This window comes from Conger conger, chromosome 2 (genome assembly GCF_963514075.1).
Source record: "Conger conger chromosome 2, fConCon1.1, whole genome shotgun sequence".
Taxonomy (NCBI): domain Eukaryota; kingdom Metazoa; phylum Chordata; class Actinopteri; order Anguilliformes; family Congridae; genus Conger; species Conger conger.
In genome coordinates, this window is record NC_083761.1 from 86,784,726 (window position 1) to 86,805,664 (window position 20,939).

Sequence of the window (20,939 nt, forward strand, 5' to 3'; positions counted from 1 at the left end):
TTGTTTCACATTAATAAACTTTTAACTAAAGGAGTGTGCATGTTCGGGTCAAACAGAGTAACATCTTGGTCTTGTCCGTTGTGCAAACTCTGCCTAAAAGCTGAGCTAGACAAAGAGGGGGAGTTGGTGGGGGCTTGTTGCTGAGGAAGAGAGGAAGATGGAAGATGATTTAAATCAGTGGAAGTGAGGAAGATGATTTAAATCAGTGATAGGCCCCTGGTGGAACTTCTGCTTTAGCAAATCCAAATTTATGACTTAAGAGACACCAGTTTGCACACCTGCTGAATTTAGCAATTTGCATGTAATCCAATTGACAGGCCCCAGTTTAAATGATTGTTCTGGAAGCTAACCATGTGTACTGGAACCTATGTCAAATGGGAAACATGTATATCAAAGAAAAAGACTGTACTACTACTGGAACTTATGCAAAATGAAACGTATGTATACCAAAGAATTAGAATGTACTAACAACAGCAGTTTGTAATATGATTTATTGTACTAATGAATGATGATATGTATCGGTTAAAATTAGTGATAGTTAAATGTTTATTGAAAATAAACACTGTCAGACACTTATTATTACAAGTTATGAGTAAAATACAGGATAGGTTAGAGTTGGGGGAGTGCAGGCAATGAACAACCCCTCCTTCCTAATACAGGTTTGAAAATGGTATAAAGATTTGTATGACCAAGAGATTTTTAGCTTTGCCTTGTGCATTGCTTTTCTGGACTAGAATATCATTGCAATAAAGCAAAAGGTATTATCCACCAGCCCCGGACTTTGACTCCTTTCCCGAGAACCGACCTGTCAATAATGAAAGGTACACTAGGTCATTTCGGAGAGAGAGGAATTGCAGCAACAAACACCCTCTAATCACAAAACTGTTTATCCCTCCCCTTCTCTGTGAATGCACTGATGTTGAGGGGGGAAAAAAAAAAAACGTCTAAAGCACATCTAACATCTAATTACACTGTAGAGATAATGCCGATTATGGAGGCCATCATAGACTTCAGTGCATACGGCTCACAATTACATTAATTACATTACATTAATGGCATTTTGGCAGACACTCTTATCCAGAGCGACATACAGTTGATTAGACTAAGCTGGAGACAATCCTCTCCTAGAGCAATGCAAGGTTAAGGGCCTTGCTCAAGGGCCCAACGGCTGTGCGGATCTTATTGTGGCTAGACCGGGGATTGAACTACCGACCAATGCGGGGCCCAGTCATGTACCTTAACCACTACGCTACAGGCCGCCCAATTACCAGGATATAACTGGGCCAATGGATGCTCTGGACCACATAACCCGAAACACGACTGGCCCGCATGTTGCCTGCCATCACGTGTGGTGCCATCGTTGCTGCTCCTGGCCTGAACTCGGTTAACGAGCCACTTGGCGATGGCAGCAGCGTCTGCTACAGTACGTGGGTGGCAGAACAGCTAGCGAGGTAGCATATGAAGCCAACATTTTTGCCAATCCAAGATGGCGGTGACCAAAACATACCTGTGCATTTTCACAACCCGGTGCTTCCTGTAGAAGTTTCAAATGGCTACAAGAAACTTGAATTCTACATTTTTTTCCAGGTCTGGTGGTTATTTCAATCATATTGTGGTGAATCACTTCTGACACATCTCTTGGGATTTTCATCCGTATAAAATTTGAAGCACTTTCTTGGCCAAAAGACTTCCCACATCAAGTACAGGTGAAGTAAAGCAGACAACAGTGACAGAGAGAGGTGCAAATAATTTATTCAGAAATGTACATGGTACACAGGCATTGGTTTGTGCACATTCAAAATGGTAAACAACATCATGCATAATTCATATACAACAGAGTGAAAGGAACCCTCTGATCTGCGTGAAAGGCTAATGATCAGCTTTATCCGACATGCACATCACAACCTCCAACTTGGGGAGCAAAAGAACTGAACAGGCCAGTACTGTCAAGTTAATTTTCAGAATACATGTTGGCATGTTCACACATTTTCAAACAAATTATACTGATTTACAATTTGTACAATTGTACAATTTGATCACCACAAAACCTGTTTATAAAGACTTTGATTCCACTTATCTAAGCTTGAAGGCTATTTGAGTATTGCGCGCTAACGGTAGACATGCTTTGCCGATCCATTACATGTCTGTCCCTCGGCAACAGGGAGTGCACCCAGACGGCCCCATGGCACCAGCGCCAGCTTCTTAGCCAGGTCCAATGAGCCCCTTACTACTGGGTTACAGGACATAAAAGCAGGCAGGAACCATCCACAACAGGGACCAAAACTGTTGCTTCTGTAGATCCTTGAATATATACAATTTCCTTAAATTAACTGCTGGGGTGATTGTAATATTGCCAGTGGCCCTCCAGAAATGATACCAATTTCTTGTGTGTCTCTTCAATCACATCATATTACATTACAGGCATTTGGCAGACGCCCTTATCCAGAGCGGCGTACAGTTGATTAGACTAAGCAGAAGATGCAGGGTTTAAGGGCCTTGCTCAAGGGCCCAACGGCTGTGCGGATCTTATTGTGGCTACACTGGTGAACAAACCACTGACCATGCGGGGCCAAGTCATGTACCTTAACCATAGGCTTTCACTGGTCTCAGCTTTTTACTGAAATACACTAACTGACCACTTCATTAGGAACACCTGTACACATACTTATTCATGTGATTATCTAATCAGCCCATTGTGTGGCAGTGCAATGCATAAAATCATGCAGATAAGGGTCAGGAGCTTCAGTTAATGTTCACATCAACCATCAGAATGGGGCAAAAAATGTGATCTCAGTGATTTCGACCGTGCTGCCAGACAGCGTGGTTTGACTATTTGTGTAACTGCTGATCTCCTGGGATTTTCGTGCATAACAGTCTCTTGAGTTTATCTAGAATGGTGCTAAAACAGAACACAAATGTCAAACCTCAAAGTGGATAGGCTACAGCAGCAGAAGACCAGTAAGTCTTAAGTAAAAAAACCAAAAAAAAAAAACGATATAATTATAAGTCAAATAAATACCTAATAAAGTGCTCACTGAGTGTACATTTTACCCAGCTAACGATGTCAACTGAAAACCACTTTTGCAGCTACTTGCAAGAATCATTTAAAAATATTTCTGGGTCATTTGTAAATGCCAAAAATGATAACAGATTTCAGTTTCCTGGAACTTTAAATACCTTTACATTTTAGAAGCACTTCTCTGACAAAACTAGGCCTTTAAATCAGTATGAGTTCTCTGGTGCCTACGTAAGTTAGATGTCTTGGAAAAGCACTTCCCACAGTGAATACATTTGAGCTTTTCACTTGCATGAACTGTCAGGTGTGCATTTAAATCAGATTTTGTATGAAAACACTTGTCACACTGTGCACACTTGTATGGCATTTCTCCTGTATGAATTCTCATGTGTGTATTTAAACCATAATTTGTACCAAAACAGTTCTCACACTGTGTACACTTGTATGGCTTTTCACCTGTATGAATTCTTATGTGAGCATTTAAATCAGATTTATAACGATAACACTTGTCACACTGTGTACACTTGTATGGCTTTTCACCTGTATGAATTCGCAGGTGTGTATTTAAATCATATTTTGTGTGAAAACACTTCTCACACTGTGTACACTTGTATGGCTTTTCGTTTGTATGAATTCTCATGTGTGTATTTAAACCATAATTTGTACCAAAACAGTTCTCACACTGTGTACACTTGTATGGCTTTTCACCTGAATGAATTCTTATGTGAGCATTTAAATCAGATTTATAACGATAACACTTGTCACACTGTGTACACTTGTACGGCTTTTCACCTGTGTGAATCAGTCGGTGGCAATTTAAAGCACTGGTTTGGGAAAAACACTTTCCACACTGGAGACATTTGTAGGGCTTTTCACCAGTGTGAATTCTCTTGTGGATCTTTAAATGAGATATTGTGGAAAAGCACTTCTCGCACTCAGGACATTTGTAGGGCTTTTCACTTGCATGAGTCATCTTGTGGCGATTTAAAGCACTTCTTTGGGAAAAACCTGTCCTACACCGAGTACATTTGAAGGGCTTTTCGCCTGTATGAATTCTCTGATGGATATTTAACTCTGATATTGAGGAAAAACTCTTCACACACTGTGTACACTTGTATGGTTTTTCACCTCTGTGAATTCTCAGGTGAATATCAAAGTAAGATTTTGTTCGAAAACACTTGTGACAGTGTGTACACTTGTATGGCCTTTCGCCTGTATGAATTCTCTGATGGCTATTTAAAACAGACATTGAGGAAAAACACTTCCCACACTGTGTACATTTGTATGGCTTTTCACCTCTGTGAATTCTCATGTGAATGTCTAAATAAGATTTTGTTGTAAAACACTTGTCACACTGGGCACACTTGTATGGCTTTTCACCTGTATGAATTCTCAGGTGCATATTTAAAGCAGAATTTGTAATAAAACACTTTTCACACTGTGTACACTTGTATGGCTTTTCTCCTTTATGAATTCTCAGGTGTGCATCTAAATAAGATTTTGCTCTAAAACCCTTACCACATTGTGTACATGTGTGGGGCTTTTCACCTGTATGAATTCTCAGGTGTGTATTGAAAGCAGAATTTGTTCTGAAACACTTTGCACACTGTGTGCACTTGTACGGCTTTTCACCTGTATGGATCCTCAGGTGTGTATTTAAACCATAATTTGTACTAAAACACTTTGCACACTGTGTACAATTGTACGGCTTTTCGCCAGTATGAATAAGCTTGTGGCCTTTCAAAGCACTTGACTGGGAAAAGCACTTCCCACACTGGAGACATTTGTATGGCTTTTCACCTGTATGAATTCTCTGGTGAACATTTAAATGAGATATTGTGGAAAAGCCCTTCCCACACTGGAGACATGTGTAAGGCTTTTCACCTGTATGAATTCTCTGGTGAACATTTAAATGGGAGTTCTGGGAAAAGCATTTCTCACACTGAGGACAGTTGTATGGCTTTTCACTTGGATGAATTTCTGCTTCATTTCTACACATTGCCTCTCCTACACATTGCCATGGTTCAAGTTTGTCTCTGTGATCAACACCAGCTCCAGTCATCACAGTGTTCATGAGATCACTCACTAAACCTTCACTGGATTCACACTTCACTTCATCAGACTTAATACGAACACATTTAATATCCTGCAAGTCACTGATGCGTTCTGTGAAAAGGTATCCTCCATCATCAGCCTCTGTTTTGATTTGGTCAGGATGCAGATGGGTCACATATCCCAGCTCTGTCCTTTCAGGGCTCTCCGTCTTAATAAGATCCCCAGTGTGGGTGGAGCCCAGATCAGCTTCTGTTTTTATCACTGATGTGTGTGTTTGGTGTACATCACTGACCCCGCTGTGTGCTGTAGCACACTCTGGCTCCAGTGTGTTGAGTCCTGGTGCAGCACACTCTGTCTCTGACTCCAGTCCACTGAGTTCCTCTTCTTTCAGTCTGATCCTGTGCTGCTCAGTGAGCTCTGGTAGTGTTGTCTCAGTGTCCTGTCTCAGACAGACTCCTGCCTGCATCATCCTGCTGCTCAAAGGTGTGCAGAAGTGCAGCTCCTGGAGGGAAACAGGGGGAAGGGATTTAGCCTGAATCAAACAGGTCCAACTGCAGCAGCTGACACATCATTTAGGGCAGAAACATAGGCTACCCTACGCAAATACGCAAACACAAATGACAATGCGGAGCTGACGCATTGCAAACGCACAACCCAGTTGTACATACTCAATGCACATTCTTATGTTCCTGTGGAGGTAGTAACCCTGAGTCCATAATACTTTCATGGATGTCTGACTGTCTATTATGATTTATTAAAGGATTAAAGTGGTTATGTGGATTAGATAGAGAGGCCATTCTAGCAGACCTTGAAATATTACATTACATGTCATTTGGCTGATGGTTTTATCCAAAGTGACATACAGTCGATTGGACTAAGCAGGAGACAATCCTCCCCAGGAGCAATGCAGGGTCAAGGGCCCAACAGCTGCGTGGATCTTATTGTGGCTACACCGGGGACTGAACCACCGTCCTTGCGGGTCCCAGTTATGTACCTTAACCACTACGCAACAGGCAGCCCTGTAAATAAATAAAAAGGCTTGGGGATCCCCAGGGCCTCCCCTGGCCTGGCTGACCAGGGTGCCTCCAACAGTGTAAGCTTTGCTTAAGATGGGAAAGCAATAAGATCACCGTCTGCTCAAATTCCTCGGAACAGAGCGGACCGACAGAACTGCAAACTACTTTGAAATTCCTGGGCGTGGAACCCAGTGGCATGGATGGTGCAGTGGGTAGCACTGCCACCTCACAGCAAGGAGGTCCTGGGTTTGATTACCTGGTCGGCCGGGGCCTCTCTGTGTGGAGTTTGCATGTTCTCCCCGTGTTCGTTAGCAATGTATTTGCCAAGCCTTGTAACTGGCTTTGTTGGCGGAATCTGTTACTTTTTGCCATTCACATACGTGTTTTGTTAATTGTATACGTTCATATTGGTTTTCTCTTTGGGTGAGAAATAGGTCGCTGGAGTAGCCTACAACCCATCCTGCAGTGCAATTGGCTCATTTTTTAGCCTACACTGCCACTTTTACGGGAACCCGCACTGCTCTTGATTAACAAAGCTTGTCTGCATTTCATAAGCACGTTTTACTGAAAACTGAAGGAATTACAGTTTACACACACACACACACACACACACACACACACACAACCCAAAGCTGATCTGAAAGTTATTCACTGGCTAAGCAACGGTACTAACGTTAACTACTAGCAATGTAATGTATCCCCACTGCATTAACGTTAGCTAGACGTCAACACTGTCACACGTCATTTGTCTTTGTTGTAACTTGTAGATAACGTGCAGTTATTGAAATGACTCATAATGACGCTAGGAGTCATTTGCTTTGCCGGGGTTTGGTGGTCTTGTTGGTATTTCGAGCCGAGGATTGTATTTTTTCGTTCCCTCTCCTTTCCAAATCCCGAGAAGGTCAAATGACACTTTAAAATCACTCATTTTGTTTTACTTTTGTAGGCTACTAGCGGCTAGATGATGATAACATTAAGTTCGGTTACAAAGTACATAATGGTGATCGCAAACGCGGAGTAATATTTAAAGATGTGTGAACGTTCCATTTAGCCGTGCGTACATCGTGGATACTGGCACGACTGGAACGCAAACTGACCAGTAGAGACAATGGATCGGATCTATCGGTTGTACAAGTAGTGCTGTGTGGGCTATTGCGGTATCAGGCCTAGTATAGGCATACATAATTGTAAGTTAACCTCATCGACTGTCTCAGAGAAGTAACGTTTGACCAGTATGAAGTTTTCAAACTCAAAAATGAACAATCACATGCAGCTATGACCAAGGGGATATGTTGTTCCAACATTAGTGCACGGTAACTCGATTTGAAGCTTGCTCGTAAACAATACCAACCGAACTGTTCATCATGTTATAGAAAACACTTACCCCCCCTCCCCCATCCGTTCCTTTCTCAGTTACTTAAACTCAACCATTTGTTAACTTGACCTGGGCTACTGCATGTTAAAGCCGTTTAAACCATAACACGTATGCGAATAATTAAGCAGACAGCAGAACCATTGTTGCTCGCTGGCAGAACAGCGTGTGTATCACTTACCAAAGATTTTACGGGATGGCTCCACCTCTTCCTCTCTGTTAATGCGTGCTGTAGAGCGTAAATAGGAACTGGAAAACCGGGGGGGCATGGAGGCTCGGTTCAATGATTGTTTTGAGAAAAAGATTGAATTTTAATAACTCTTTTATAATATAAAGCCTCTGGTATATGAGGTCTGAATATAATAGAACATGTTGACGAATATATTTTTTAAAAGTGATACAAACTTCTGAGGTTCAGCTGACAAGCTAAGCAATATTGCAGTTAACATAGCTGCCAACTCTCACGCTTTCGGCGTGAGACACACGCATTTGCCTGTTTTCACACGCACTTGCAAATGCGTGTGTCTCACGCCGAAAGCGTGAGAGTTGGCAGCTATGCTAATATAGTTTGTTAGCTTGGCCGTGTATAAAGCTATACAGCATAATTGATACTCATGTATTGAAGAATGCATAGGCAAGATAGATAATTAATCTAACCTGAAAATCGCTGAGGCGTGCTCGCGAACTGGTATAGCTAACAGTACAAATTCAGCTTAGCTTTATAACTAAGTAGCTATTTTAGCAAGTTAGAGCGCAGCATATTTTTTCTCTCTTCAAATGCCAGCCATTTCATTTCATAGGGTTATTTCATAACATTAGCTATGTATGTACCTGTGTGACAGAGAATGGATGGAGTGTTAGCCAGCTAATCAAAATTTAAGAGTTGTGCAACTGCAAGAAAAACTCACAAGACACTCAACTTCCAGTAAGAACGGTCTGTGCAAATTTTTTTTTTTTTATAATTAGTAGAACTTAAATATTTAAAAGCGGCAAATCATCGGTAATGTAGGCTTCGCGGCCTCAGACAAGAGATTGGAGATATAGTTCCATACACTTCCTAAGGTTGGCTATTTAAATTTAACATTTTCCGAAAACATCGGGACCAAAAATACCATTGTTTCATTAACTACTACTCCATAGTAATTGCAGCACATTTATACGTTGACCCTCCATTTCGTTGCTTGAGACAAATTAACAAAGTCAACTAAAATAGTAATGTTTTATATTTGGTTGCATATGCTTTGCATGCCAATGACGTGAGTCTGTGACCTATCAACATCACCAGGGTCCGGATATCGCACTTTCTATTTGTCAATACCAAATTCTCTTTGCATTTGAATGGATATCTATGGGAATTGTTTCCCTTGAATATTTTTTCCATTAAGCTCAGGATTAGTCAGGAGAAACAACCCTTGTAGTATCTACTGTATATCTGGCACCAGCACGATAAGCTCATTTGATACCTTGGACCCTTTATGACTTAAAAAATTGAGTCAACAAATGTGTTCCATACTGTATCAGCGTAATTTACCGTTTCAGCGTAATTTACCGTTTCAATATGTTCAGTTGTCGCGCCGGCACTCTGTACCAACATATCGTTTAGCTATACAATAATTTAAGCTCATTAGCTGTAAATTGGTTCTAATTGCCACAGCCGAATTGCGTTTCAACGTCAGCGCGCTCACGGAGAAGCGGTGGGATAAACAGTGTTGTGGTTTGAGCGTGTTGTTCCTCCCTTGACCGTTAGAAGTCATATGCTTTATATTCCACACACATTTAACATTTAACATGTCATTAGTTTCCATTAATTACGTTACAGCAAGTTAAACAAAATATTGAATTGCCCTAATTGAGTCATCTACGAATAGAATACGCTTAAGTAATTATCTCGAGACTTCGTTTCTGTTCCAAAGGGGGAAACCTTTAGAAATCCTAAACTATAAAATATGAAAATTTGAATGCGCTTTTATTATGAAGGTAGGTCAAAAAATTGCAGCGGAAGTTATTTTCATTGCGACGAGCTTCTGTGGGTTCAGGGTGCTCTCTGCAAAACTCATGCTTTTCTGCCTCACGCACACTTATCATGCAAGTCATTATCTGTCGAGAATTACATTACAAGAACTTAAACCAAAGATTGAATTGTCGTAATTGAGTCTTCTATAAATACTGTAAGTAAGCTAATAATCTTAATGCTTTAACAGCTATCCGTTCTTTAATATTTGCACATGGTATTGGTTTTGCAGTACTTGCAAAAACGCACGTAATTGTAGATTTTTTTTTTTTTAATATAGCTAGTTGATAATTGTCGCGGGAAACTAATCAATAACAATATACAAATCTGAAAAAATACCGTAGCGTAGTTGTAAATGTGGTAGCACTTGGTTAGGCACATGCGTAACCAGAACTGCTGCTAAAACAGCACCTTTGGGCAATTGCACTCATTCATTTGCAAGCGTACAACTGCAAGCGAGCCTGGGATTCTAGATCCTAGCTGGGGCTTATGCAGCGGACCGAACTCCCTCGCGGTAACTTCGTGGCCTATAGCGAGTGGAAAGGACCAGCGAACATCCTTCCAGCAACCGATCGGACCAGACGACAACGCGCGGCTAAGACGGGAACGCCCCAGCTTTGCGCACCTCTCCAGGACATCATTCACAGCACCATCGCGGCTCCTATAAGGACAGCACGTCTTTTGGATCCAGCAATGCGTATGGACTCAGTAAGACAACAAACATTCAGGCATAGCCAGTGTTTAGTTTAGTCATAACTTTTTGTGAATCTGTGTTTCCATATTTGTCTTATCATTGGAATTTATTTTGTTAGCTATATATATGTACGTGGATTGATTTGCCGTCTTTTGCGCATATATAGATTAAACTGTAAACTACGCAAGTAGTCTTCTGACAGCTAACAATAACTAACACACCCACTTTTACTTTCCTTTGTTCAAGGGACACGCGCGCTTCACACACGTACACACCCTACTAACTTCCCGTTAGTGTATCTGTTCTGTGTTTGTATGTTTGTTTAATAAATATATTTTATTAAACCCGGTGCCTGTTTTGGCGGCACATCGACATGAGAGGCGAGTTAAAGCGGTCTTTCGAAGAACTTCCAACCTTCAGGTTATCGGTATGTTTACTCATTAATATTGGTTATTTTAATTATTAATTAAAATACTGAATTTGTGGTTAGATATTTCTGACAACAGTAATTTTATGAGACTGACGTTTTGCAGTTATACTGCTACATAACATTAATTGGCGCCCCGGTTTCGTAGAGAGTAAAATCCCTACGATATTTGGCGGCCCGTGCGAGGACCCTGCACCGTCTTTAAGGACATTCCATCTTTAAGGACATTCCAGCCCCTTAAATGTTCCTTCTAGGAGCAGGAAACATCAATGCATCCTTTGCGGGAGTTTTTTTTTTTCCGGAAAGCCTGATGTATAAATGATCCACCTATCTCCCCATCTGCCATGTTTGCTTCAGAAGAAACAAGGACATTCCATTTGCCTAATTCACATTTTCTTGATTTCACGGTCTTAATTTTTTCTTGCCATTTTTCCCTCTCCCAATGGGTGGAGGTACAGTAGATAAAAGCGCAAGAAAAAGAAGTGATGAGTTTCAGGCTAAATCCCCCCCCACCCCCCTCATCACTCACACCTGATGACTTTGTCTCCTTCTTTGAAAAGAAGGTTGATGCCATTCGCAATTCCTTCTCACAACCCTCTCCCCCTGCTGACCCTCCCACCTTCCCCAACTCCCTAGCCTCCTTTTCTCCCCTCTCTGACGCCGACACATTGAAACTCCTTACATCCCACCACCCGACCACCTGTCCTCTTGACCCCATCCCCTCTCCCCTCCTACAATCTATATCCAATGACATTCTCCCTTTTCTCTCCTCTCTAATCAACACCTCCCTCTCTTCCGGCACCATGCCCTCTTCCCTAAAGAGGGCCAGAGTCACTCCCCTGCCCAAAAAACTTACTCTTGACCCCTCTGCCCTGAACAACTACCGGCCTGTCTCTCTTCTTCCCTTTCTCGCTAAAACTCTGGAAGGGGCGGTCTGCTCCCAACTGTCCACTTATCTTCTCCAGAACAATCTCCATGACCCCAACTAGTCTGGCTTCAAGAGTGGCCACTCCACTGAGACCACCCTGCTCGCAGTCACTGAGGCACTCCACTCTGCTAAAGCCAAATCCCTCTCCTCTGTCCTCATCTTCCTCGACCTGTTGGCCGCTTTCAATAAAGTCAACCATGAGATTCTGCTCTCATCGCTGTCTGGGATGGGTGTCACAGGGTCTGTACTCGCTTGGTTTTCCTCCTACCTCTCTGGTCGCTCCTACCAGGTGACTTGGAGGGGCTCAGTCTCTGACCCTCACCCCCTACAAACTGAATCTTTTCCCATGGCTTTTCTTATCATTCTTACGCTGATGACACCCAACTCTTTATTTCCTTCCCCCCCCCGACACCCAAGTCACCACACAGATCTCTGCCTGCTTGGCTGTATCTCTGCGTGGATGACTTCCCACCACCTGAAGCTCAACCATGCCAAAACTGAGCTCTACATCCCTGCTAAGTCCTCTCCGTCAATCGACCTCTCACTGACTGTTGAGGACATTGTAGTTTCCTCCTCCCGTACGGCAAAGAATTTTGGGGTGACTCTTGATAACTGCCTCACCCTGGCTCCACAAGTATCCTCCACTGCCAGAACCTGCAGGTTCTTTCTGTATAATATACGCCGTATCCGTCATCTCCTGACGGAGAAAGCCACCCAGTTCCTAGTCCAGGCGCTCGTCATTTCCCGTCTGGATTACTGCAACTCCCTCCTAGCCGGTCTCCCAGCATGTGCCATCAAGCCCCTCCAGCTGGTCCAGAATGCTGCAGCCCGCCTGATCACCAGTCAGCCCAGGTCGGCTCATGTCACCCCGCTTCTCATTGGCCTCCACTGGCTTCCTATTGCCGCACGCATCCATTTCAAGGCCCTAGTGTTGGCATTTCAGGCTGCTAAGGGGACTGCCCCACCTTACATACAATCCTTGATCACTCCCTACTCCCCAGCTAGACCATTCCGGTCTGCCAGCTCTGGTCGCCTTACGGTTCCCTCTCTACGTGCACCTGGCGGTCGAGCTGCATTTATGATGACGACTATGTTTAGAACAGCATTCCATGTGTATTTTCCTAGTTCTGGATGTGATGCTTTGACTTGTGGTAGAACCTATGCACTTGTAAGTCGCTTTGGGTTAAAAGCGTCTGCCAAATGACAAAAATGTAAAATGTAAAAAGAACACGCCTACCACTGACTTGCTGAGTATTAGATGTGTTAATATTATATCTGATCAAATTAAGTGTGAGCCCAGTGACGGTTTAGTGAGTGACTGGCGCTGGCAGTGATCGTAAAGATCAGGCTGAACCATGGCACTGTACAGGAGAGACAAATACAAACTTTCAAAAAGAAAAAAAGTAATGATCTGCCTACCCTTTGTGGAGACTTAAATCATCACTGCGACGTAAACAATGAAAACGATCAAACCAGGATTGTGCAGAAAAGTACAAACGGAAGCAAAAAAAAAACCAAACAAATATTCAGAGAAGGAATGTGATAATTGAACCCATGATAATGAATTCAGGTAAAAAACCCAAGCCTGTTGAATGTATTTTAAAAAAAAAAAGACAATTCATAGAAATAAAGGAGAGATTCATCGAGGTGAAAAGCTATACAAATGCACACAGTGTGAGAATTGTTTTAATACAAAATCTGATGTAAATTCACATGTGAGAATTCATATAGGTCCAATGTCCTATAAATGTGCACAGTGTGACAAGTGCTTTTCCAGAAAATGTGTTTTAAAAGTCCACCAGAGAATTCATACAGGTGAAAAACCATACAAGTGTTCTCAGTGTGGGATGTGTTTTTCCCAAAAACATCAATTCATTCGCCATGAAAGAATTCACACAGGTGAAAAGCCATATAAGTGTACACAGTGTGGAAAGTGTTTTACTTTGAATTCTCATTTAAATACACACCTAAGAATTCATACGGGTGAAAAGCCTTACAAATGTACTCTGTGTGGAAAGTGTTTGTCTCAAATATCTCACTTAAGTGGCCATCAGAGAATTCATACAGGTGAAAAGCCCTACAAATGTCCTCAGTGTAGGAAGTCTTTTCCCCATAAACATCATTTAATTTGCCACCAAAGAATGCATACAGGTGAAAAGCCCTAGAAGTATACTAAGTATGGGAAGGCCTTTCCAAATTGTCTGATTTAAATGACCGCCCGAGAATTCATACAGGTGAAAAGGCATACAAATGTCTTCAGTGTGGGAAGTGCTTTTCCAGTATTTCTGCTTTCAGTAAACACCTGGAAATTAATGTGTGAAATGCCTCACAAATGCATTTAATGTGGCAAGTGCTATTCCTAATCGGGTGCATTAAATATGCACAAAATGCGGCATACAGTGCACACTGTGTGACAGTGTTTTAATATTTCAGATGTAATTAGTGTTTAAACAAATGTATCCCACTTGTATGGCCAATAAAATATTTATACACTTGTATAACCTGATAAATGTTCTCATCCTTTGACTTCAAATGTCCATCAAATGCCTTTCATATTTTTTAAAGACAAACCACCCTGTTGTGGTTTGCAAAAAAGTTTTTTTTGTTGGCCAGCGTGGGAATTTCAACCACCATGGGTTCCCACAGCAGATTTTCCAACAGCCATTTTGTTTCCTGCAACAAAAAAAAAATGTCTGTGGTTAACATTAGCTTAAGCAAGTTTCAGATTTTGTTCAATGAGTTAAATTAAATTAGCTAATATCTCAACCATGAATTTCAAAACTGATGTCCTTTAAAGACGTGAGTTGATAGCACGTTGCTATATTGAAGCTACAACAGTACTACCGACCGCAGATGGGCTAGCATGAAACTAAAATGGTGACTGGCGGAATGTGACAGTCCTTGTAGTCCTTTTAAAGCACATAACAGCTTATAAATACACGGATAATATATTAATGTAACTTAATATCTAACCTAGCGTCAAACTCTCTTGAGCTTCCATTAAATACTGAGCTTATTTTTGGAAGAGATTGAAATCTATATGGGGAAAAATGCAGGGGAAATCAGCGGAGGGAACCCATGGCTAAAAAATGCTAACTTACGGGTTTTAGGACAACAATCTGTAGCACTCTTAATTGGTTACCGTTTACTTTAGGTTTGAAAGACGTGAATGAAAAGGCGGCAAACTGACTATTTTACAGTGTTTGTAAAAGCAGTGTAATGATCGGAACAAACTGGGATAGCTTTTTCCTGTCATAACAAGTGTTTCTGACTGTTTTGTTGTCCAAACACTTTCTTTTAATGTCTCGTAATGTAATTATTTGTAGATTGATTTTTGATATTTTGTGGTGATGAAATTGACACGAGTTAAACTTGTTTGGATGTAACGTGGGAAGAATCATTGTAATGTGTTTTTACTGATGGAATAACATGGTTCATTGTATATAATATCCTGTCTTGCTCATCCTGTCACCGAGTACTACGGAGTGCCTTGCAACCCGGAAAAAACTGCCCTATAATCTGTGCGTTAAAATGACTTATTCTTCAGTGATAACGCAACCTTGACAAAAATGTCAATAAATAAATAACTGCATATAAATTGCGTAGTATGTTCTTGATTATGGATTTCCAGTCTTAAGCAACTTTCAAGCCTCTGCATGTTTCGTTTCATTGTAACCGCATGGAAACAATGGCTGCTGGAAGGTAAATTATTTGGGAAAACTCATTAGAAAATCTAAAAAGCACTTTAAAGAATGCAAAATCTGGTGTGAATTGTGTTTAACGTCCAGAACACCGGTGTGGTCATTTAAGTGGCACAAGATTAATGAGCAAGCTGTTGGTTCCTGTGTGCTGATGATTTCTGCATCACCGCCTGCGTACATTTGACGATTAACACGAATGTAACACGAAGCCTACGTGGGATTATAAACGTCCAAGAATTACGATACGCCTACTTCAACGATTTTGTGGAATTTCCCAAAAATGCTCAATATAATTACAATGTGAGCTACAATGCCGTCACCCATGACCCTTGCGGTGGTTGCCTAAATGAATCCGTGGAACACATGGATAACTTTTATTTTCCGAATTCTTTAGGATAATTTTACGTGATTTGCGTCAGGATTACTCTGGAACCGGAAATATGATAACACAAACATTTCGCCCCCCATCGTTCAAGATGATTTCGAGTTGCACGCTATCTGGGATGGCACCATTTTAAGTTTACAAGCACTGTCGAGGATGGATAATGTGGTTACACCTTTAAATATTATACCTGAATATAATTAAACTAAACAGTGCAAGTAATGCAACCCAATTCGGTATATTTCTAAAAAAAAATGTCCACACTCATTCATTTAGTTACCAAACGTAGACATCATATGTAGCTTTTTTGGCCAAATCTTTAACTTGGCCGATTCAACCACTGAAAGTGCAAGACGAAGACGAAGTGCAGTTCAGCACAGCAGGCTGGATCTACGGAAGCTCACCCCATTAACAATAGAACTTCCGATGCAGTTTCTCCTTCAGCTTCAAAACTGAAGCTGACTTTATCTTTTCAAACGACCTTCACTACCTGCAATCATCTCATTAGTATACTGGTTGAATTTTCTTGTAATTCTTTCAGTGCCCAGAATGTTCCTCATTTTCCTGAATATGATGACCAGTATCAAAGAAAGTTAAGAACATTCTTGCAAATGCTAATAAACATAGGCTACAGATGTATGAAGTATTGCAGTAAAAGTGACAACTGCTTAAAAACATACCTGTGTGATACAATAAAATAAAATAAAAACTCTCAACCCAATGCTTATTGCTGTATTATAATTCAAATGTTAAACCAATGTGTGTAGAAATTGCTCCTGATGGACCCATCTGAAGGTAAACAAAGAGAACGGGATTGAAATTTAGATTATGCATTTGCCCCAAGAATGTTTGCTCAGGTTCATCTTCACTGACATTTGCATCCTTGGGACGACAAATCTTTCTCTCCTGCAACAGATTCAATAAAACTCAATAAAAAAAGCATGAAATGGATTCATGAGAATGTCTAGGTATTGAATCAGATTTGTTAGAAAAAGCATTTACCCCATTTAGTTTCACTAACATAGTACAACATGTGTTTCACAGACACAGATTAAGATTGGTCCTAGACTAAATGGAGAGTGGAGAATGGAGATTCTCCATACAACATACTTTTGTCTATGATTAAGGGCAATCCAGGTCTGTGAAACCAGGCTCATATTTACCTTCTTTGCTTTATTTTAAGGCAACTGAAATGACCCTTTTATGTATTCCAACAAACTGAAAATGTTTCAAATTATTAAAACAATTTACACCACATGATGTCAAGTCAAACGTATTGTATTTCTTGCAAAATTAGAGATACAAGTTATGTGCAACAGGAATTTAATGACATCTCTAAATGCTAATACAAGAAAACAGGGATAATAAAGGACGTGCAGTCAGAGCTTATAAAGAAATCGACATGGCATAAAGGCAGTGTTATGTGCAGAATCATTTTTTACACAATTATTCATATCTCACGTGGGAAAATGAACAAAGATCCCCAACCGTTTGCTCAGATATAACATCCAGTCTTAAGTCTAATGCTCAGCTTTAGTTGACATGCACATACAGCCTCTACACAGGCAGTAGACCGACGGAATAGGTGCCAAGTTCATTTTCAGAAGACAAGCTTGCATACTACAATATTTATGTCGATATCCAAACAAACAACGCACATTTTCTTTATAAGAAATTACACAGCTGTCAATTCCATCACCACAGAGTGTCACCCTTAAATATGCAAAGACCATACATTTCAAAGAAATTGAAATGGCATTTTTGAATAACAAAACGCTTATTATAAAAGGAAAATGGTACCAGTTGTTGTGCCATTTTTTTTAGATGTTTGTTCAAAACATAAGGAATATTATAGGAAGAACTATAAATTACAATTACAAACACTGTAAAATTTTCAGCATTTGATTCCTTCCAATATGAACACACAGCAAAAAAGACATTTGAAACTACAATAGGGAGGTACTGCAATGCCTGTAGCGTAGTGGTTAAGGTAAAGGACTGGGACACGCAAGGTCAGTCGTTCTAATCCCGGTGTAGCCACAATAAAATCCGCACAGCCGTTGGGCCCTTGAGCAAGGCCCTTAACCCTGCATTGCTCCAGGGGAGGATTGTCTCCTGCTTAGTCTAATCAACTGTATGTCGCTCTGGATAAGAGCGTCTGCCAAATGCCAATAATGTAATGTAATGTAACCGGTGCCTGCATCAAGTGCTCAGTGAGTGTATATGATGGACTGGCATGACTGAGTCATGAACACTGATATAAAGCAAATGGAAAGTGCTCAATTTGAAAAAGACTTCTAGTCAATGTGCGGTTGCAGTAAAAAAAAAAAGGCCAATAGGATGCTATGATACATAGCCAGGAGTATTGAGTATAAGTCAAAGGAAGTTATACTCACTTTATACAATACTCTTATTAGACCACACTAAGTATTTTTTCACACAGCGAGTGGTCAATGTGTGGAATAGTTTGCCAAGACATGGAGTAGAGGCAATAACATTGGTGGGTTTTCAACACTAGACTTGATACGGTGCTAGATACTTTTTAGCTTTTAGGCAAACTGTAGGTACATTTAGGGGCAGGACTTTATGTCATGTTAAGTTGCACTGGATAAAAGCATCAGCAAAATAACTAACGTAATGTAAATCTGTACTTGTGATGATGAATGTGTTTGGGACATCACATTATATCATAGGCATTTGGCAGACATGCTTATCCAGAGCAACGTACAACAAAGTGTATAACCGCAGCAAAAAGGGCTTGGTGCACTTTTCTGAGGGAAGTATTTCCAACTAGCTATCTACTGCAATAGTGCAGATGAAAAATCTAAAGTACAGCAGGCATTACATTACAGGCATTTGGCAGACGATCTTATCCAGAGCAATGTACAGTTGATTAGACTAAGCAGGAGACAATCCTCCCCTGGAGCAATGCAGGGTTAAGGGCCTTGCTCAAGGGCCCAACGGCTGTATTGCTACACCGGGATTAGAACCACCGACCTTGCGTGTCCCAGTTATTTACCTTAACCACTACGCTACAGGCCGCCCCATTGGCCACAGCTATCAAAACATGGTGATATAAAGATACATTACATTACATTAATGGCATTTAGCAGACGCTCTTATCCAGAACAACGTCAAGGGCCCAACGGCTGTACGGATCTTATTGTGCCTACACCGGGAATCGTACCATTGGCCTTGTGGGTCCCAGTCATGTACCTTAACCACTATGCTACAGACCTTAACCACTACGCTACAGACCTTAACCACTACGCTACAGAACCTAACCACTATGCTACAGACCACCCAAACAGCTAAATGGATTTGAAAAATAAAAACCGTGAGGCGAGTAGGCAGGCAGACTAGAGGAGACCTCTTTAAAGGAAAATGGCAATATTTTGGGAAATATTCCTTTCTTTCCCCCCCAGACTTAGACGAGAAGTTTGATTTCATTTTCGTGCATTCACTGGCTCAATTTGTGTTAGGTTTCAAGTCAACACGTTATGCTGTGGTCCCAAATAAAGGAAAACGCCAACATTTTGGGAAATATATAACACATACTAGGAGTCAGTAGCCTACCTCCTTCAAAGTAAAGAAATACACCTTACAGCAACTCAAAGGAGTCTTATTTACAGAAGGTATCATGTGTATTCAAAATACATGCGCAGGAAAAAATTTAAACGAGACACGTAGTTTCCGGAGACGGTTGGGACTATAACTGCTGAACACACATATATCCTCTTCTAGGGTCTTTCAGTGCTCTTATCCCTGGTTATGGATATGCACTTTGCACTTTGTTGTACGTCGCTCTGGATAAGAGTGTCTGCCAAATGCCATTAATGTGATATGTAATGTAATGTCTTCCACTGGCTGAGGACAGTGACGCGCACACCTTTTAACATTTTAACAGGTGGAACTTCTCAGAAAACGTCTCTTGTTTCTACCATTTATTTCCCGCACGTGTATTTAAAATACACAATACCTTGGGTAAAATAAGGCAGCTTTGGAGTTGCTGTAAGGTATTTCTTCACTTTGAAGGAGGTAGACTACGGACTCCTAGTATGTATTATATATTTCCGAAAATGTTGGCTTTTTCCTATATTAGGGACCACGGCAAGGTGAAAATCCCTTGTTGTATGCCTTTAAATGACATTTTGTAGAAAAACACATCCCAGACTAGGTGCTTTTCTAGGACTTTTCACCAAAATGAATTTTCTGGTGGCGATTCAAATAACTTGCGGCCAAAAAGCCCTTCCCACACTGAGAACATTTGAAGGGCTTTTCACCTGAATGACTCTTCTTGTGGATAGTGAATGGAGTTGATTGATTGAAACACTTCCCACACTGAATGCATTTGTACGGCTTTTCACCTGTATGAATTCTCTGGTGGCAAATTAAGTTAGATAATTGGGAAAAACACTTCCCACACTGAGAACATAGGTATGGCTTTTCACCTGTATGTGATCTCTGGTGGTAATTTAAATTACTGATTTGGGTAAAACACTTCCCACACTGAAGACATTTGTAGGGCTTTTCACCAGTATGAATTCTTTGGTGTTGTTGTAAAGCAGAAATTGCTCTAAAATTCATCCCACATTGTGCACAGTTGTAAGGTTTTTCACCTGTATGAACTCTCTGGTGACAACATAATTGACTTTTTTGAAAAAAACACTTCCCACACTGAGGACATGTGTATGCCATTTCACGTGCATGAATTCTCAGATGTTTATTCAAGTCAGAATTTGTACGAAAACACTTCCCACACTGTGTACACATGTACGGCTTTTCACCTGTATGAATTCTCTGGTGGCAGTTTAAGTCGGATATTTTGGAAAAGCACTTCTCACACTGTGTACACTTAAATGGCTTTTCACCTGAATGAATTCTCTCGTGGATGGTTAAATCAGACATTTTGGAAAAGCACTTCCCACACCGAGTACATTGGTAGGGCTTTTCACCTGTATGAATTCTCAGGTGTAAATTTAAATCAGATTTTCCATGAAAACACTTCCCACACTGTGTACACTTGTTAGGCTTTTCACCTGTATGAGTTCTCTGGTGGCGTCTTAAATTCGGTATTTGGGAAAAACACTTTCCACACTGTGCACACTTGTAGGGCCTTTCACCTACATGAATTATTAGATGCTGATTTAAGTCAAATGTTGTATGAAAGCACTTCCCACACCAAGTACATTTGTGAGGCTTTTCACCTGAATGAATCTCTCCTTCATTTCCATGAATTATCTTGCCTTGAAATAAATTAATCAGGCTTGGGTTTTCACTTGAATTCATTATCATGGGTACAATTATCACATTCATTCCCTGACAATGTATATGAGG

The 20,939-nt window shown here is 40.9% G+C and overlaps 2 protein-coding genes across 4 annotated transcripts in view; one reads left to right on the plus strand and one right to left on the minus strand.

Moving 5' to 3' along the window:
• Positions 1–1,732: 1,732 nt before the first annotated feature.
• The window catches only part of LOC133122604 (zinc finger protein ZFP2-like), a 29,476-nt gene continuing 10,269 nt past the window's right edge, over positions 1,733–20,939 (minus strand). Inside the window, exons 1-2 of one of the 3 annotated variants that reach the window (XM_061232657.1) lie at positions 6,344–7,562; positions 1,733–5,573 (exon numbers count right to left, since the gene is read on the minus strand). In XM_061232657.1, the coding sequence (XP_061088641.1) occupies positions 3,210–5,573; positions 6,344–6,379 (2,400 nt within the window). In that variant the 5' untranslated portion in view covers positions 6,380–7,562 and the 3' untranslated portion in view covers positions 1,733–3,209. Of the gene's footprint in view, positions 5,574–6,343; positions 7,563–19,787; positions 20,726–20,939 lie in introns of those variants that run through there. The other 2 variants (XM_061232656.1, XM_061232658.1) reach the window with 2 other exon arrangements.
• On the plus strand, positions 12,758–14,991 carry LOC133122640 (putative zinc finger protein 702). The gene is given in 2 exon segments (XM_061232724.1): positions 12,758–13,709; positions 13,712–14,991. Coding segments are annotated over 2 exon segments (726 nt in total). The 5' UTR covers positions 12,758–13,111; the 3' UTR covers positions 13,840–14,991.